This window comes from Pelobates fuscus, chromosome 3, assembly GCF_036172605.1.
Source record: "Pelobates fuscus isolate aPelFus1 chromosome 3, aPelFus1.pri, whole genome shotgun sequence".
Lineage (NCBI taxonomy): Eukaryota > Metazoa > Chordata > Amphibia > Anura > Pelobatidae > Pelobates > Pelobates fuscus.
The window spans coordinates 42,102,697-42,123,128 of NC_086319.1; the positions used below are offsets into that span (position 1 = coordinate 42,102,697).

The following is a 20,432-nucleotide window of genomic DNA, read 5'->3' on the forward strand; positions in this document are numbered from 1 at the left end:
ACACAGACACACTAACAGACATACACAGACACACTAACAGACATACACAGACACACTAACAGACATACACAGACACACTAACAGACATACACAGACACACTAACAGACATTCACACACACTAACAGACAGACACACACACTAACAGACAGACACACACACAGACAGACAGACAGACACACACACTGACAGACAGACACACACACACTAACAGACAGACACACACACACTAACATTCACACACACACACACACACTAACATTCACACACACACTAACATTCACACACACACACACACTAACAGACATACACACATACTCACTCACATATTTAACACATTTTTTTTTTTAATTTACCTCCCCCAGCCTCCTTACCTTTGGGAATGCTGGGGGGTTCCTATTTCTCCCTGGTGGTCCAGTGGCTGCTGGGCAGTGCTGGCGGGCGGGCGGCCGGCGAGGGAGCACTTCCTCTGAGCTGTCTGCTCAGCTCCCTCGCGCGCCGCACAGTGAGGCTGGGAGGCGGAGCCGGAAGATGACGTCATATTCCGGCTCCCAGCCTCACTGTGCGGCGCGCGAGGGAGCTGAGCAGACAGCTCAGAGGAAGTGCTCCCTCGCCGGCCGCCCGCCAGCACTGCCCAGCAGACCGACCGCCCGCCCAGACGGCATGTCAGTTAGCCGCAAGGCTAACAAGGCATTTGCCCTGGGCGTTTGGGGGCGGCTTTTTTTGCCGCCCCCTGGAAAATGCCGCCCAAGGCAAATGCCTTGTTTGCCTCGCGGCTAATACGCCCCTGTATGTAAGTGGGGTGGTAAGGAACACTATGGGACAGGGAAGGGTGGTGAAAAACACTATGGGACAGGGAAGGGGGCTGAAGAACACTATGGGACAGGGAAGGGGGGGGGCTGAAGAACACTATGGGACAGGGAAGGGGGCTGAAGAACACTATGGGACAGGGAAGGGGGGGGTGAAGAACACTATGGGACAGGGAAGGGGTGTGAAGAACACTAGAGGGGAGAGAGCGACATTAAGGGAGGACACTAAGGTACAGGGGAGGTAAGGGAAAAGGAACACTGGGGTAGGAGGGGGTCCACTAAAAGAGAACATAGAGGAATGGGGGAGGGGGATGGGAGTTCCTACCGCACATATTTACACACAAACACACTGCATCCACTACACAAACACACACACTGAATCCACTACCCACACTGCATCCACTACATAAACACACACACACACACTGCGTTTACTAATCAAATACTCTCACTGCATCCACTACACACACACACAAATACTATTGAAAACATAAATAAAAATCTGATTGGCATGTATGTGCATTTACCACTTCATTAAAAAAAATAAGGTAAAGGTACAGAATATTGGTAAGCTATCGGCCTGAAAGTTCACAGATTATAGGTATCGGCTCTAAAAATCAATATCGGTCTCCCTAGTATTGATTAAAGTCTATGTATGCTTTCAGGTGCTATCTCTCAAACTTTTTCTTTCATATGGGAGAGGCTTTGCTAATACGTGTAGAGAGGACGTATTCAATTATATCAGCTACAGCAGGGCTTAGAACTAGAGAGATTTAGCTGCTTACACAATTTACATATCCAAAAATGAATCTGGAAACCTTGGTGAGGCTAGCATTATAAGATGTTGCAGTCCTTAGAGGAAACTTTTTATATTTATAATGTAGCTAAACTACCAGATACAGGTGATCGGTTGTTGCAACTTGGAATTCCATCCACAATTCGTCACTTCACGGTGGCCAAGAACAACTGCTTTACTTGGAACATGTTTACCAGTGAAAAACCCACCATGACTTTTATTAAAACAGAATGCTGTTCCTTTTATTTATTAAGTAAATAACGTTTACCGTTTAAGACAGGCTTCTGCCATTTTCACAATAATCTGATCAGTGCTATCATGGAATACAAGTCAGAAACCTAATTTTGGTTTTGGAAATATACTTATAGCAAAATAAAAATGAATGTTGTATTCATGCTCTGAATACAGCAGTTCTCAGTGATCTCCATTGATATACGATGACTATAAAATCACTGATGGGAGGTAACGTAATCAGCTGTGAGCGAGAGACTGTCATTATTTGTTTCCTCTTTATAGTTACATCATGTAATACCTGTAAATAAGTGAGAGTCTGTCTTTATTGTTTGCTGTGTACTATACGTGGCCTGCAATGCTTTACATATTACCTGTTGCAGTATGCTGTCCAAAGGAATAAAAAAAAATTGACTCTGCTATATGTATATGTATATGACATATGGCTGTTAGAAATATTGTTACTTGTCTAAATTTCTGGATCATTTTACAAAGTTTATGAATGGCTATTAATCAGATGGCTTTGGAATTCTAGAATTATTTATCAGTCCCTGAGCACTATCTTTCTATATATGCTTTTGTGTGTTCCTTTATTTTTGGGTTGTGTGTTCCAGTGCTCCCCAATGCTCTATGACAGTTTTAAAACAAGTAGCAATAGTGCCCCATAGTCAGCACTGCTTTTTGATATGCTTTTTAAAAGTATTGTTCATGCATAAGCACTGCTGAACAAAGTAAATCTAGGGTTGCCCTACAGCTTTGTTGAACTCTACTGATTTCAATGGAGAAGTGATGGTTAGAAGGAAACTTGTAAATCACTAAAATTCAGAAAAGCATTCTGCATCTGTCATCACTTCTTTTCCTTGCTTCATTTGCTTTTCAATTTAGTTCTTGATGTTCTCGTCGGCTCTGCCAGTTGTCTGCAATGAACAAGCATGCTGGTTTTCTTTCTGGTAAGAGCTGCAGGCTGGTGAAGATATGTCCTTATCAGTATTCCTAAATTGGTAGTTGCCATATATAGTCTGTCTCTGATTCCAGAAACTTGTTTTAATAGCAGGGAGCTGTGCTGTACGTGTGATTACCATATATGTTTAATATTCTATCCAGAAGCATTGCAAGGCTGTGAATTAAAAAGATGGGATAAGTTTACCTTTATTTTGGTAATTATCTATCTATACCCCCGGGTGTTACTGTTTAGCAAGGACAAAACAACTTCTCACATTCTCATCTTGTTGTGTTTCTTCTTTGCACATTAAATCATTTTGGTCTGTTTGCATGTGTAATGGATATAAGGCGTCTTTATACCACCGCAAAGGTACATGGAAATTTAGTTTATAGGAATAAATAAGTATTGTTCTAAATGGAGTTTTCAGTTATACAAATTGCAGTAAAAACACCTAAATGTTTGTAAAATAGCCAAGCCCCATGCTCCAATATCAAGCCACACACTTCTAAAATCGACATTTTCATCTTGTACCTCTTGGCCAAAGCTTCTGCTAGCAACATGCACATTAGCAAAGGTGTGATCCACATAGCAGTGATCAGTGTGTCTCATACCGTAATTCTGCCTTATGTCATGTGCTGTATCTCCAGAGCTGAACTTATCAGTGCTGCATTGGTCACATCGATGTATATTGGGGAATAAGTCTCCCCAACAACAGTAGTAAGCAGATAAGGAGAGGCTTTACCATCATATGAGCAGGGCCGGCCTCAACCCCTCTGTTCCTGTGTGTCCAACTTGTCTGGTTACAACTACATGTTTGCTTGTCCACCCACTGTAAAGCGCTGCAGAATTTGTTGGCGCTATATAAATAATAACATAATAATAAGCAGAATGGGCTACTATTGGCAATCTGGAGGGGAGGGGAAATGATAACGAATATAGAAAAAATGAAAGGCCTCTAGGGGCCAGAAGACTGGGAAGAAAATTCCGAACCCAACTTCCGTACCCCAGGAGAGAAGGTCACCTAGACTGGGTAATAGGGCATAACCCTGAAATTACAAACATGAAAGGGAGAAATTACCCAACCCGGGTGTCTTATAATAAGGCAACCAGATGGGTAGAAGCCCAGTCCAATCTTAAGCTAAACGTAGCAAAAAAACAAAAAACTTTATTAAGGTCTATTAAAAGACTGGGTCAGCATAGTAGTGGACAGAGTCCTATAAGGAGAGCGATAGCTGCATAGGTAATCAGCTTTCAATAGGCTGATTCTATTAGACGGGCCCCTTGCTTGTAGGTCGAGGCCGTATGCTAAGCCATGCAGCAACCCGGGAAACAAAACAGCAGTAAGAACAGGAGGGGGGAGAGAAAAAGTAAAGTGAATAATCTCACACACAAAACCCCCTAAAGTCCTGTGCTAGCCCTTATTCTCCTAAATAACACCTTCGTGGGTGTTCTATTCTAAAACTAGACTAAGTCCATACACATATAGCCCCAGTTAAATCGCTAAACGAACATGAGTGCAAAGAAAAGTGCTGAAGTGCTCAAGTAAGTGAAGACTGACTGAACCCGACGCGCGTTTCGGCGTAACCGTACGCCGTCATCAGGGGTATCTGAAGGGAGGCTGTCCCCGTGGTTTATTTAAACCGATATCTCAATTAGGTCCACGTGGGTATCTACCAATCCCGTGTGCTCGGAGCATTAGCCGGCTGACGATTGGAACAAAGAGGGGGCGTGGCATGAATATGCCGTAAGTCCAGCCCCTCACGTGTTCACCAACCAAAAACAGAGACCAATGCATTTAGACCGGGAGGTTTTAACCCTTGGAGTGCCCAGTTGTTTCCCTTGAAAGAGTATCTTATTAAATAAATGTGTATAAACAAGAGCCAACAGCTAGTTTGGAGTATAATTTACACATATCCGTTATAGTCGGTTTTATAACGACCTGGCAACATAGACACAGATACTGTATTATCACTGACAACTAACTATAGATTTCCTCCAAGTTTATATATTTAAGTGACTGATCTTAAATTGACAGGGAGTATAATAGAGCACTCAAAACAAGGGAAGCAAGGTAACCCACAGGTATACAGGACATAGTGAGAGTATAATTTGGGGGTAGCCTGGAGGTGCCAAAAATAGAAATCAATAAAGAAATATATACATATATACAAGCTTGTTATTAAGATAACATTGTTTGTCAGAATACGGCAGCACTTTAAATGAATGGAGAGTAAGAGAAGCCCTCATTCAACCCCATAGGTGAACGTGTTTTAAGATGATAGATCCAGAAAGCTTCTCTCTGTCTAAGTCTAAGATCCCAGTTCCCTTTCCTAGGGGGTTGTGGTATAGGCTCAAGACCCATAAATCGAATACCCGCTGAGGAGTGATTATGGTATTGGTGTAGGTGTCTTGAGACAGGCGTCTCCAGATGTCGCCTAACTGAGTTGACGTGTTCGCGTATCCTCAGTCTGAAATGGCGAAAGGTCTTTCCCACATATTTAAGACCACAGGAGCAAATCAGCAAGTAAATTACTCCTGTTGTATGACAATTGAAAAAGGAACGAGGTTTGAACATCTTTGAGTCGCCCAAGTCAGGGATTGTCTTGGATTGTCTACTTATGAATGGGCATGCACTGCAGTGACCGCATTGAAAAGTGCCCATCGGTAAGTATTTATGGAAGTAGCCAGAGGGGGAAGTTGTTGAGAGATGACTAGGTGCTAAAATATCTCTCAAGTTCCTGCCTCTTCTTGCTGTGATCGAAGGAAAAGGTGGCAGGATTTCTTTTAGATGCTTATCAGACTTGAGGATGGGCCAGAATTTTCTAAAGAGATTTGACATAGTGTCCCACCCTGCATCAAACGTACCAATGCAGCGTATTGTGTTCTGCTCAGTCTTTCGACTCACATCTGTGATCAGTGTTTCACGTTCAGTCTGGATAGCTCTAAGGTAAGCTCTTTTTAGAACCCTATTTGGGTAGCCCTTGGTTTTAAACATATGTCGTAATTCATTCGCCTTAAGTTTGAATTCTTCCATTGTTGAGCAATTCCGGCGAAGTCTCAGGTATTGACCTATGGGGATTCCAGACTTGAGCGGTGTGGGGTGATGACTGGTCCAGCATAAAAGGTCCCAACATTCAGTAAGTTCACCTGGACTAAGGATGTTAATTTGTTTGTGAGGAAGTTGGCTCTATTCAAATACCATGCAGTACAAAAAGAAATCAAGGCACAAAGTCTGGGCCTCTTACCTAAAGACCTAGAGTGCCTCGATACTCTCGTCGAATTGCTTAATTCTGGGGAGGGCTCCATACATCATGATATCCCATATACCAACTTAAAACCCAAGAGTAAGTTCACTCCACACTTTCAAGACTATAAAAACCTTGAGGTATTTCTTGAAATGGTAACCAGGGAAATTGAAAATATAAATGTGGCAGATTTTGATTTATCTCCCAGTGGTAATCTTAGCTCACAGGAAGCATTAGCTCTTAAAAAACTACAGAGCTATACGAATTTGATCTTTAAACCCTCGGACAAGGGGGGGAATGTGGTGGTACTTAATAAAGACCACTACATTCAAATTGCAGAAAGATTACTATCTGATGAAAGCACTTATCGTGTACTTGCTAAAGACCCTACGCAACAATACCAAATTGAGTTAAAAAACCTACTTACAAAAGCAGTCAATCAACAACTCATCAATTTGGACGAGTTTGGGTTTATGTGCACTAAACAGCCAGTTTTATCTACCTTTTACTGCCTGCCTAAAGTGCACAAATCGTTAACAGACCCAACCGGCAGACCTATTGTCTCCGGCTGTGACAACTTGACACAGAACGCTAGCATTTATATTGATAAAATCCTATCTCCAGTAGTGCAGAAACTACCCTCTTTTCTTAGAGATACGAAACAAATGCTAAAATTACTAACTAATCTCGTCCTACCATCAAACGCTACTCTATGCAGCCTAGACGTGGAGGCCCTATATAGCTCAATTCCCCACAACCTTGGTATTAAACATACCCGCGAAATGTTGAAACTTGAAACTGACCTACCCGAGCACTATGTGAATTTCGTAACTGAACTACTTGAATTTATTCTAACCCGTAATGTCTTCTTGTTTAATGGCAAAATCTTCCACCAGACCACTGGCACAGCTATGGGGACGTCTTGTGCGCCCTCATATGCCAATCTACATCTTGGCTGGTGGGAGAGATGCATTAAGCTTGACCCAGCTTTGAAACCTTACATCGATCAGATTTTTTACTGGAAAAGATACATCGATGATGTGTTTCTGATATGGTTAGACACACCAGACAAATTCAAGGAATTCGTACATCTGTTGAATAATAACGAGTTCAATCTACGTTTCACTAGTGAAGTGGGGGGTCAAAAGCTTTGTTTCCTAGATCTAACGCTACAGGTGTCTGGGGGCAAAATTGCTACAACCTTATTTAGGAAAAAGACGGCCTCCAATAACCTTTTATGCTGGACCAGTCATCACCCCACACCGCTCAAGTCTGGAATCCCCATAGGTCAATACCTGAGACTTCGCCGGAATTGCTCAACAATGGAAGAATTCAAACTTAAGGCGAATGAATTACGACATATGTTTAAAACCAAGGGCTACCCAAATAGGGTTCTAAAAAGAGCTTACCTTAGAGCTATCCAGACTGAACGTGAAACACTGATCACAGATGTGAGTCGAAAGACTGAGCAGAACACAATACGCTGCATTGGTACGTTTGATGCAGGGTGGGACACTATGTCAAATCTCTTTAGAAAATTCTGGCCCATCCTCAAGTCTGATAAGCATCTAAAAGAAATCCTGCCACCTTTTCCTTCGATCACAGCAAGAAGAGGCAGGAACTTGAGAGATATTTTAGCACCTAGTCATCTCTCAACAACTTCCCCCTCTGGCTACTTCCATAAATACTTACCGATGGGCACTTTTCAATGCGGTCACTGCAGTGCATGCCCATTCATAAGTAGACAATCCAAGACAATCCCTGACTTGGGCGACTCAAAGATGTTCAAACCTCGTTCCTTTTTCAATTGTCATACAACAGGAGTAATTTACTTGCTGATTTGCTCCTGTGGTCTTAAATATGTGGGAAAGACCTTTCGCCATTTCAGACTGAGGATACGCGAACACGTCAACTCAGTTAGGCGACATCTGGAGACGCCTGTCTCAAGACACCTACACCAATACCATAATCACTCCTCAGCGGGTATTCGATTTATGGGTCTTGAGCATATACCACAACCCCCTAGGAAAGGGAACTGGGATCTTAGACTTAGACAGAGAGAAGCTTTCTGGATCTATCATCTTAAAACACGTTCACCTATGGGGTTGAACTCTTACTCTCCATTCATTTAAAGTGCTGCCGTATTCTGACAAACAATGTTATCTTAATAACAAGCTTGTATATATGTATATATTTCTTTATTGATTTCTATTTTTGGCACCTCCAGGCTACCCCCAAATTATACTCTCACTATGTCCTGTATACCTGTGGGTTACCTTGCTTCCCTTGTTTTGAGTGCTCTATTATACTCCCTGTCAATTTAAGATCAGTCACTTAAATATATAAACTTGGAGGAAATCTATAGTTAGTTGTCAGTGATAATACAGTATCTGTGTCTATGTTGCCAGGTCGTTATAAAACCGACTATAACGGATATGTGTAAATTATACTCCAAACTAGCTGTTGGCTCTTGTTTATACACATTTATTTAATAAGATACTCTTTCAAGGGAAACAACTGGGCACTCCAAGGGTTAAAACCTCCCGGTCTAAATGCATTGGTCTCTGTTTTTGGTTGGTGAACACGTGAGGGGCTGGACTTACGGCATATTCATGCCACGCCCCCTCTTTGTTCCAATCGTCAGCCGGCTAATGCTCCGAGCACACGGGATTGGTAGATACCCACGTGGACCTAATTGAGATATCGGTTTAAATAAACCGCGGGGACAGCCTCCCTTCAGATACCCCTGATGACGGCGTACGGTTACGCCGAAACGCGCGTCGGGTTCAGTCAGTCTTCACTTACTTGAGCACTTCAGCACTTTTCTTTGCACTCATGTTCGTTTAGCGATTTAACTGGGGATATATGTGTATGGACTTAGTCTAGTTTTAGAATAGAACACCCACGAAGGTGTTATTTAGGAGAATAAGGGCTAGCACAGGACTTTAGGGGGTTTTGTGTGTGAGATTATTCACTTTACTTTTTCTCTCCCCCCTCCTGTTCTTACTGCTGTTTTGTTTCCCGGATTGCTGCATGGCTTAGCATACGGCCTCGACCTACAAGCAAGGGGCCCGTCTAATAGAATCAGCCTATTGAAAGCTGATTACCTATGCAGCTATCGCTCTCCTTATAGGACTCTGTCCACTACTATGCTGACCCAGTCTTTTAATAGACCTTAATAAAGTTTTTTGTTTTTTTGCTACGTTTAGCTTAAGATTGGACTGGGCTTCTACCCATCTGGTTGCCTTATTATAAGACACCCGGGTTGGGTAATTTCTCCCTTTCATGATAACGAATATAACTAGTGTGGGGAATAGGGAATGGGCTAGTATTGGAACTGAGAAAGGAGAAAAAGGAATGGGCTTTTAACTGCTACTGGCAGTTGGAAGGGGAAATTAGGTAATACAGGCTGAGATGGTGGAGAATAGACTACTAGTGGATGGGCAACTACGGGCATAGTGAAGAGGAAGTGGGCTACTACAGGCAGTGAGGAGGTATTAGTGTAAGAATTGGCTATTACGGGAAGCAGGAAGAATGGACTATTATGGGTAATGAGGTTTAGATTTGGCTTTTTCTAGCAATAGGATGGGGAAGGGAGAACAGGATTATTTTGGGAATTTGGTGGTGATGGTCTGGAGGTAATTAGTGATATAGTGCAGCAGTGGGTAGAGTGGTACTACAGGCAGTAAAGAGGGGGTTGGGGAGCATAGGCTATTATGGACAGTGTTTATGAGAGGATGGGCTACTACTGTCAGTTTAAGTGATGCCATAACTTATCTCCTGACATCACAGCATGGCGTGCGAAGGAGCTGTGCTGGAAGATCATAAAGATTAGTCTCCCTTGCTGTCTCTGCCTCCTTTCTACCCTCAGGCATTGTATTTGGGCAGAATAGTCACCTGTAGTCCGGGTAAGCAGGTGCCTAATCTGCCTTAGTGCAAAGCCGGCTGCCTCCTGAGCAGGCGCTACGATGGCTATCTGGCCAGCTCTACCCCTGGGGTACCAATACCATTGGTTGAAAATACATTTATAAAGTGCTTTTTTTATGAGATATAATTGTCTCCCACAAGCAAATCTGATTAACTTTAGTTAGTTAAATAAGAAATCATACTAGAGAAGCCCTAAGCCCTCCCACTAAACTTCCACCTCCAAACTACACACAAACAAAGATACGAGGTATAAAAGAGTAGACTATAGAGAGACTAACTCTTAGGTTTCTCTTAGAGACGGTAGTTAGAAAATAAACTAAGGCTTGAAGGTTTGCTTATGAAGTTCTGTAAGATCACATCACTTTATTCTATCCAAATGTATTTAATGTGACCATTAACTGCAGATTAGATCAGACAAGAGTGGAAGAGGGGAATATGTGCTTGTTAAATGCAGTATTAGCACATACAAACACTGAATAGCATTAAAGGTATGGGTGTAGAAAGATGGGCAGAAATTACAGCCTGCTTTATTGGCCGTGGTTCCAGGAGTGCCCTTGCAGGCCTCTTTTGATTCCGATCTCTCTTCCAACACGTGTTTCAGAAAGTTGCTGCAGACATGCACAAGTCTATTTTTCTCCATTATAAATTTGTTAAACTCTTACAGCTTGTCTGTTGCCAAAGAACATTACTTCAGTTCCCTTATAACCATATTCTCTTGTGATCCTAAATGCATTTTTGTCACTTCCAATACATGGCTTAAAGGGACTCTCCAGGCAGCCGAATTTACTCACCTGGTTCCAGCGCCGGGAGCCTCGTGAAGCCGCGCCCCCTATTTCGTCAAAATGACGAAATAGGCGGGCGCGAGCAGGGAGCAATCAGATGCTTCCATTTGGAAGCGTCATTGCTCCCTTGTGCGCATGCGCGGCTTTGCCGCACCTGCGCACATACTTCAGAGGGCGGCATTCTTGCCGTCCTCTGAAGTCCTGAGCGCACTACCGCGCATGCACGCGGTGTGCGCGGCCGCGAGCTGAGCTGACTGACAGCTCAGCTCGCGGTCTTTGCCCGCCCCCTCTCCTCTGCTGACAGGCTGGAGAGAGAAGGCGCGCACACAGTGCCTTCTCTCTCCTGCACACGTCAGACGTATTTTAATACGTCTGACGTGTACAGGGCCTTTTTAGGGCCCTGCATGATAGGAAGTCCCTCTGGTGGCCGTCTGAGTGACGGCCACTGGAGGTATTCCTATCAATCAATGTAAACACTGTATTTTCTCTGAAAATACAGTGTTTACATTAGATTGCCTGCAGGGAGCTATAGATCATACCTGAACAACTACATTAAGCTGTAGTTGTTCAGGTGACTATAGTGTCCCTTTAACCCCATTGCTAATGTCCCTTCCAATAATTTAACAGCTCTAAACTTTGCAGCTTATTTCACAGAGACAAATGGCTATCATGCATGAGATCTCAACAATCTCCCCTTCCCCTACTCATGAAAATCTCAGCACAATCTGATTGTCTGTCTATCCTAAGACCTCTCATACCCACTATGCATAGTTGTTTCCACTGCAAATCCCAGCACATGCATGGGCAAGTGCCCCAGTTGACACTGGCAGACACCTATCTAGTCAGGAAAGGGCAGCACTAAATAGTAGCATATCATTCTGGTCTGTGGCCATTCTGCTCTGTGGCTTTTTCTCATTTCCTAAACCCTTGTTAATGGATTTATGGAATATGCAGTATAGTTCCTAGCCACACTTTCTCTCATCACCAGAAAGAGTGCAACTCTTACTGATACATTCAGCAGCTGCTATCAGTTTATTCACAACCCAGCTCTCTTGTGAACCAGGCTCTATGCTAAGATCTGCTGAGCCACTAGGCTGGGTGCATGTATCTCCTATGCTGCTGACCCCATGTGATCTCTCAACAAAATGACATGGATGCGTAATTGCTTTTATGATACAGGAGCTATGATGAATCAAGAAACAGTATTTGGCTTACTGGTTGTAACATTAGATGAACTGCACACACCAGGGCTGGGACTCACCTAATTGCTTAATGCATTAAAGGTACACTTCAAATCCCTAAACCAGTTCTGCTTTCAGGATAATCAGCACTATTATTAATTAGTTTGGAACACTACCTGGTAGTCAAACTGGCAGCTCCTCTTGAACGATCATGAAGAACTTCCGTTGGGAAGTGTTAGTAATGTTTCCCTGTAAGAAATATTCTTTTAGATTGCCCAATTCTATTGGCACACATGTGTCAATTTTTGCAGAACTGAAAGGGGAGGAGGAGTAAAGCATTGGTGAAAGGGCTTCTCCTTTATTTTATTTTTAATTCTGGTGGGGGCAGTAGCTCCCATGTATTAGGTTAAAGTGACACTCCAAGATTGGAGTGTTCATTTAATCTATGTAATAAAATAAATGCTTATCGTTAACATTCCTAATTCTGCTAAAAGGGCATGTGCTAACTAGCACCCACCAGACCGTTTCCAAGGACAGGCCCCACATACTGTCTAATATTGGTCTCTGATTGTGATGTAGTTCAGCTCCGTGTCACTTCCACTCACTAGAATTGATGTGTGTAACTATTAAATAAATGGACTGCAGCCATACCATTGCTGTTATCGTATTACTCACATCCCCATTCACAGTCTGTGGCTCACACAAACTACAGGAGCTGTAAAGGAATGTCTACGACAATTTTGCAAATCACTGCAGTCATATCATATGTACAGCGATTTTGCAAATCACTGCAGTCTTATCGTGTGCACAGCAATTTTGCAAATCACTGCAGTCATATCATATGTACAGCGATTTTTCTAATCACTGCAGTTATAAAGCAGTCTACACAGGGATAGAAAGAATAGGCTGTTTCTGAGGGTTTTTGTGACATTCTTCTGGACTCCCTAATAGAGCTGAGTCTTGGGGTCACTTGTATACTACAACTGTGCTGAATTTGGCACCATAAACCATTGCAATTGTAATGTTGCGCAGGGCTTGACAAATTTATTTGGAATCTAGGAACCAGCTAAAAAAGTTAGGAGCCAGTTATTTGTTTGTTTGTTTTTTTAAAATAAATTTTGAGTTTAATTTTTAACGAGAAAAATGCAATTCTTAAGGGACTCTATAGACAGCTTGTACCTGCAGACCTTTCAATGTAAACACATTGCTGCCTAGTAACACCTCTAATGACAGTCACTCAGATGGCCACTAGAGAGTCCTTGTAGTGCAGCACCTACATTCAGCGTCTCAATGCTCTGCATGGAGGCTCCGAATCTTCCCCATAGTGATGCATTGATTCAGTGCATCTCTATGAGGAAATGCTGATTGGTACAGTGCTGTGTTTTGCTTTGCATGCGCAATATCCTCCCAATGCTTTCACATGGGAAAACATTGGCTTAGCTGAGATCATTAAAGGACCACTCTAGTGCCAGGAAAACATACTCGTTTTCCTGGCACTAGAGTGCCCTGAGGGTGCCCCCACCCTCAGGGACCCCCTCCCGCCCGGCTCTGGAAAGGGGAAAGTGTTTAAAACGTACCTTTTTCCAGCGGTGGGCGGAGAGCTCTCCTCCTCCGATCCTCCTCTTCTCCTCCCCGTCGGCTGAATGCGCACGCGCGGCAAGAGCTGCGCGCGCATTCAGCCGGTCACATAGGAAAGCATTCATAATGCTTTCCTATGGACGCTTGCGTGCTCTCACTGTGATTTTCACAGTGAGAATCACGCAAGCGCCTCTAGCGGCTGTCAATGAGACAGCCACTAGAGGAAATAGGGGAAGGCTTAACCCATTCACAAACATAGCAGTTTCTCTGAAACTGCTATGTTTATGAAAAAATGGGTTAACCCTAGAAGGACCTGGCACCCAGACCACTTCATTAAGCTGAAGTGGTCTGGGTGCCTAGAGTGATCCTTTAAGATAGATAATTTTAGCCATGGATGGCGAAATCGACATGACATGGGAAAAAGGTGAGTAAAAACACCTTTGTCGTGCAATTGGAGGGGGGCAGGTACCTACACAGAGATACACGCACTGACAGAGACACACACACACACACTCACACACTGACATTTTTATTCTAACTGAAATTCACCCAGCCTCCCTACTTTTGGGAAAGCTGAGTGGATCTTTCCCAGGGATCCAGTGAGGCTGCTCTCTCTTCCTCTGTGTGAGGGAGCAGTAATCTTCCTGCAGCTCCACTCTGCTCCCTCGTGCTCTCTGTAGTGATGTCGGGCCGGGGTGACGTCCTATTCCGACTCCAGGCATCATTAAACAGCAGCGCGATTGCTGCTCCCTCACTTGCCGCCTCCTTGCTGCCTGAACCGGCCGCTTTCATGCTCACTAGAGTGGCCGGCTCCAGTGTTCATCACCGCGGCCGGCTTTAGAGCTCGCGCAAGCTAAAGGGCTGGCATCCTTAGCTAAAGGTCTGGCATTCCAAGCGCCAAGGCAAAATTTCTAGTCGCCATGGCGACCTAGCGCCTGGGATTTGTCGAGCCCTGATGTTAAATATATGCTAACTTGATGGTATACAAGTGAATTCAGAATTCAATTTCTTTGTTAGCTAGACCACAGCAGCTAATGCGCCTGGAGAGGAAAGATTTGACATTAACAATGGCGATGGCACCAAAAGAAAATCTGCATCGTAACCAGTACATAGAGCTGTATACCTTTAAGATATCTATATTGTGTAAAATCTGTATTCATCTAGATATGTGGCTTTTCAGTAATGTTTAGTGTTCCTTAGCTTGCATGAATTTTGGAACACTTTTCCATGCAATAATTGTTTTGGTGCATATAACAATACGCTATTAAATCAGAATCTATAGTTCTACATAAATGCATAGTAATGAAAAAGTGGCTTGTTAAATGTCTTGTATGCTGTTAGTGCAGAAATACAACTTTTTATTAAACAGAAAACCATGAAACAGAATGTCTCTGCATAAAGAGCAATTTGTAACAATCACAATGGATTATGACAGACTTGCCAAGTGGGATATTCATAGCTTTTGTGATGGGATTTCTATACTTCAATTTATTTAAACCTTTTTCTTAAATATTACTTCTTTACAAATTATTCTGTTCTTCGGATGTTTTAATTGCTTTACCTCTGTTAAATTCATCATACAATAATTTAGTAGCAGCTTATATAGAAGCACAAAATACCTTTAGACATTTGTGTAATTCAAGCCTTTTTTTTCTTCTTGTGTTAAAATTTGTTTGCATGCTTTAGCACGTTTAATTTGCAGTTTTAACTTCAAACTGTTTTTCAGGTACTTGATCGACAGTCGCTGGTTCAAGCAGTGGAAAAAATATGTTGGGTTTGACAGCTGGGACAAATACCAGATGGGAGATCAGAATGTGTATCCCGGTCCCATTGATAATTCCGGACTCCTCAAAGGTCATTCTTTAATATATTTATATTGTTAATATCTATATGTGTGTTTGCAAGAGAATATAGATATATATCCAAATGTAAGCCCTGCGCTCAAACTTCCACTACTCCTGGATGGCAGCAATGGCTACAGTTTTCCTCAGCCTCTATGTCCTATGCACACTTAAATAACTGGTGGGTTTTAGTATTACTTCAGTGTCCATGTCATTTGCTTTTCCAAGTGAATGCAAACATTAAAAAGGGGCTTTGGCCATATGTTACTCCTGTATCTATACATGGGTGTTATGTGGCAAAGAGACCAGATGTTTTAGCCCAAGGGTAAATTTTCTGGCACCTTTTGAAAGCACACTCTATACCATGCTCAATAACCAACACAATACAAAATACGGTAACTAAATAGATGACTGTTTACCAGATATGCCCCCAATTAATACATTCATACATTTAATTATGCATTTCTTTCTGTGGCTGTTAAATTACAGACTTCCCAATGCAGCTCAATGAAAAGTCTTTGCAAGTCGGGGGCTCTGGGCAATTGCTGCCTTTTGAGTTAAGTTCCACTGAGCTACACAAACCAGAAATAAACATTACTGGTTGTCTAGTTAACTGAAAGTTGGGTTTTACAAGATTAATTTATAAAAGTGCCAGTTTCTACTGACGTCTTCACTTTTTGTAAATGAAAGACTAATTCTTCACATATAAAGAGCTTTAGAGGTCTGGAGTGGCCCTAAACCCGAACATGTTCTATAGTACCAAAACTTTGAATGAATTCAGAGTGTTATATAAATCAATATTTTTGAACTCCTCTCTTGCTGTATTAACCCCACACCACGCCGCATTAACCCCAAACATGTAGCATTAAAACCCCTACACTGTGCTGTAGATCTCCAAATATGGTTCAATAAACAAGTACCATCACAAATTATATATTACAAGTTGACACAGGACTCAAGGATATTAATTAATGTGCCTAAATCAGACCCAGGTCAGCTTATCGCCAGCAATGCTCCTGCATATATTTACCAATTAGTTTTTTTTCCTTTTTCTCCATTTTTAGTAGTATGAAGAGAGACATACGTTGAGCTTCTTATGAAATAGTAAAATAAGATGGCAAGCATGTTTGGATATATAATGAATACAGCCTGACTCCTCACCTTGTGAAGCCCCACATTATAACTTGACTACCAAGTTATCTTGTGTGATGGCTAGAATAACACATTTGTTTTCCCAAACAACTCGAGTCACTGCAGCCGTCCATGTGCAGTTCATTCCACATATTGTATTTCTTAAAACCTCCCAAACTTTTTTTGTTTATTTTTTTGAGTTTTCAAGTCATAAGGTACAGTGAATAAACACAGCATTACAAAATTATCAAACAGACACATAACACATGTCGGTTCACAATGTTGAAATATAACAACAAAGGTAAAGAAAGCACTAAAACAAAAAGTAAAATTACATTGTGGAGTCCTAATTATTATGTTGATGTTACAAAGTTGCCCAATATAAGAGAGATAGTAGGTAACTTAACAGTTTACACAGTGTTGTATTGCTATAAAAAAGTGTTTCTTTAAGTAATGTTGAGAGCAACTTTAAAAGTGGCAATATTTCTCAGACAATGTTAGAAATGTAACAAGTATAAAGTAGGGAAATAGCAGACACCAAATTACCAAGCTTCAAGACACACACGTAATTTATTTATATATGTATATATTCATTTTTTTAAATGTTTTTGATTTGTTTTCTTAGACACCGACACACAGTCTCTCAAGGAGCACCTCATTGATGAACTTGACTACATTTTGTTGCCGACTGAAGGCTGGAACAAGCTTGTTAGCTGGTATACCCTAATGGAAAATCAGGAGCCTATAGCACGCAAGGTACTTATAAACACATGGGATACATTTGGCCCAGTGCTCTGTTTGTTCATTATTTGTGTCTTTGTTTATTTACTTTAAAAAAGAAAATCACATATTTTTTGTTGGTTTAAAAAGATACTTTTATCTAGTTGTAGTGTCCTAACATATACACATTCCACATATACATTTTAATGTATTTGCCTTTCTTCCTAATCCTTGATGTTTACATTTGGATTTCGTTTTCTCTAAACCCATGATTTTATTTCTAGACCATATCCATTTCTCAGTAGTTATAGAATCACTTAAATGGAGAACTCATAAAAAGAATACTCAGTGGAGTAGCAGTTTTCATTTAACCTGAAGTTTGAAAATACATATTTTCACCTTAGAACCAGTGTCCATTTGTCGTTTCTGCTTTGTGTTGCTTCAAAGTGGTAATTTTGCTCTTTATATTGTGCACCCATGAATATAATGTTAATGCCTTCTTTTGATGCCTTTTATACATATATAACACATTGTTAATCATGGTAAAACATTGAAACCGTTTTCTGTAATCATTTTTACAAACTGGTACGGTTAAATGTCATATATATTATAGCAGAAAAAAAAATCTCAAAATAAATACATTTCGTTTTTATGGACTGTGACAGAGAGATGTCCCTTCAATGATGGATAATACTGTGATAAAGGCATTGCTTTATGTTTCCTGTAAAGGGGATTAGGAGTTAGGATGTTGGGGAGCAAAAGACAGTCCTATTATACCCCTTTCCAAGCATCCCCTTTCCAAGCATCACTCTTACTCATGATCACTATGATTGAGTGCAAACCTTATAGACTATTGATCACTGAATAACAGTGTCACCAATGAGTTGCAAAGGTTAGCAAGGAGGATGGGCCTTGTGGATATTGGAATATTATATATTTAATTTTTTTTAATGCTTCTTTATAGAGCTGATAGCTGTCAGCAAGGAGGCTTGTAATACAGAAACGGCATAAGCACAATTACTTTTCATTCGGTAAAAACAAATCAAATTCCTTTTAATCTATGCCCAAACGAATTGATCCATCAGGGATTAACTGGGTGAGTCTTGTTTACTGAAACAAGTAAATCGATTTGTTTGAGTGTAGCTCAAAAGGAATTTGATTTGTTCATACCAGCTGAAAAGACCAATTAAGAACACTGTCTCTACCTGCAGTGTTTCCATGTGCATAGATTGATCTGAGAGTGAACTCATACTGCAAAATGCCCAAGAGAGCGTTGATCACAATAGCTCTGGTCCTGTAGTAGTTAAAATGAGCATTTTACAAGCGATAACAGGAGTATTAACATCTCTGCATTCACATCAATGCTATGTTGTATGGTTGCTTCACTGATCCTTCTGTACAGTTTTTCGGTGAGTTATCAGAAGTCATTAAAATCACCTCTAGTACATAGTTTATTAGCATCATTTCTAAGAAGCTTATAAACCCAACCATATATTTTTATTCAGGCAGTTCTTTGGGTTTGCAGATTAAGGGAATGTTAGGAATCCGTTTATTCCCCAGTTAATAAATGATACTGTGAGAAAATGCACTCTTGCATAGCATCACTTCCTCAAAGAGAGAGAGAGTGCTTCTGCAGACAGTGTGCAGCTTTAGAGCAGTTACCTTTGACATGTTAAGACAGGCTTCCCCAAACTCCGGCCCTCCAGATGTTGCTGAACTACAACTCCCATGATTCTATGCATGGAATAGATAGGCTGAATGAAAATCATGGGAGTTGTAGTTCAGCAACATCTGGAGTTTGGGGAAGCCTGTGTTAAAACCATACATTTGAGCGATCGCAAACACTGCCTATATACCAACTAGACGCAAGTTTCAGAAGAAAGCAAGATTAAAGATTTCATCTTTACATGTTACATTACACAACTTGCACGGGATTTCATTCAGCTTCTAATTATACTTACTCTTCTTTTCACTGTGCATTTTTACCCATTTCGTTCTGTATTTTTGAAGTAGGTGAAGAGACTTTGTATTCAGCAGCTGTTGTTTACTAGAAGCATATATTTATCATTTTCCCTGTGGTGACTCTTTTGAAAATGACTTGTCCATGATTGTCTCCTTTGACTGCCTTTTCCTTATCAAAGACCTTTAAGGTTCTCTGTTTAGTGAAAGTAATCCTTAATATGTATGCAGTCATTTAATCTTTTTATCAAACTTGCCTCCGATTCCTATAAAGAATAATTCAGCTTCTAGAGATTAAACGGCCAAGGTCTTTAATTATAAGTACTTTGTGAACCCCCTGTGTCACCCTGCTGTCAGTGATTAGTGTATATCTATTTGGCATGGGAATCAATCCTACCTCTGCCCAGAAAACTCTGTATTCCCTGATGGGTTCAATGAATTAAGTTTTTAAATAGTTATAGATGACATCGAAGTCTGGATTCTTTCTTTCTTTTTTCATTCTCTGCAGACTAGTATGTCCGCTCATACTACTGTGAAAATGAGCAGTCTGTCTATACCCCCATTTTTGCCATGTGCAACTACTTTAATATTATTATATTACACTCCTTTATTGTTAAAATGTATATGGCATTTGTTTTTTATTTTATATATTTTCTGCATTGTTTTGCTTATATGTTTTTTCTGTTACCAACTGTTGGTTGGTTCTGTCTCATATCAGACTTTTATACCGTAAGCATGAATTAATATTATTATTAGCATTTATATACGCCAACTTATTCTGCATCACTGCACTGTGTCATGGAGAAAATTTTAACAATAAATGAGACAATTACAAAATGTTACAGGAACAATAGGATGATAAGAACCCTCTTAAATGGGCTTACAAATAACAATCCCATTATCAGTCTTGATGATCTCAGTTGACCAATAGGGAGACTATTGCACATGCACAGCAATTAGCTTCTCCTCATTGAGATACATTGCATAAATGCATCTCTATGGGGAGCTTTCAGCTCTTCCATGCAGAGAGTGGAGACAATTAACATAGGTCCAGCAAAGATTGACTAAAGAAGACCAAACCCAGGAAGTCCATCTAGTGTCTGAGTGTCTGACAGCCACTAGGGATGTTACTAGGCTGCAATGTGAACACTGCCTTTTCACTGACTAGGCAATGTTCACATTGCTGAGCATGCAAGGACAGGTTATAGACACCAGAACCACACATGTATTAAGCTGCAGTGGTTCTGTTGACTATAGTGTCACTTTAAGTCATTTTTCTTTACATTTTTTT

At 41.1% G+C, this 20,432-nt stretch overlaps 1 protein-coding gene across 4 annotated transcripts in view; it reads left to right on the forward strand.

The window, feature by feature from the left end:
- USP15 (ubiquitin specific peptidase 15) overlaps nt 1-20,432 on the forward strand; it is a 240,680-nt gene that overhangs the window by 7,202 nt on the left and 213,046 nt on the right. For all 4 annotated transcript variants that reach the window (XR_010090423.1, XM_063446968.1, XM_063446970.1 and 1 more), the window contains exons 2-3: nt 15,217-15,344; nt 17,088-17,218. Coding sequence is in view for 3 of the 4 variants with exons in the window: in XM_063446968.1 (XP_063303038.1) it covers nt 15,217-15,344; nt 17,088-17,218 (259 nt within the window). In the remaining variant the exon portion in view is untranslated. The remainder of the gene's footprint in view (nt 1-15,216; nt 15,345-17,087; nt 17,219-20,432) is intronic.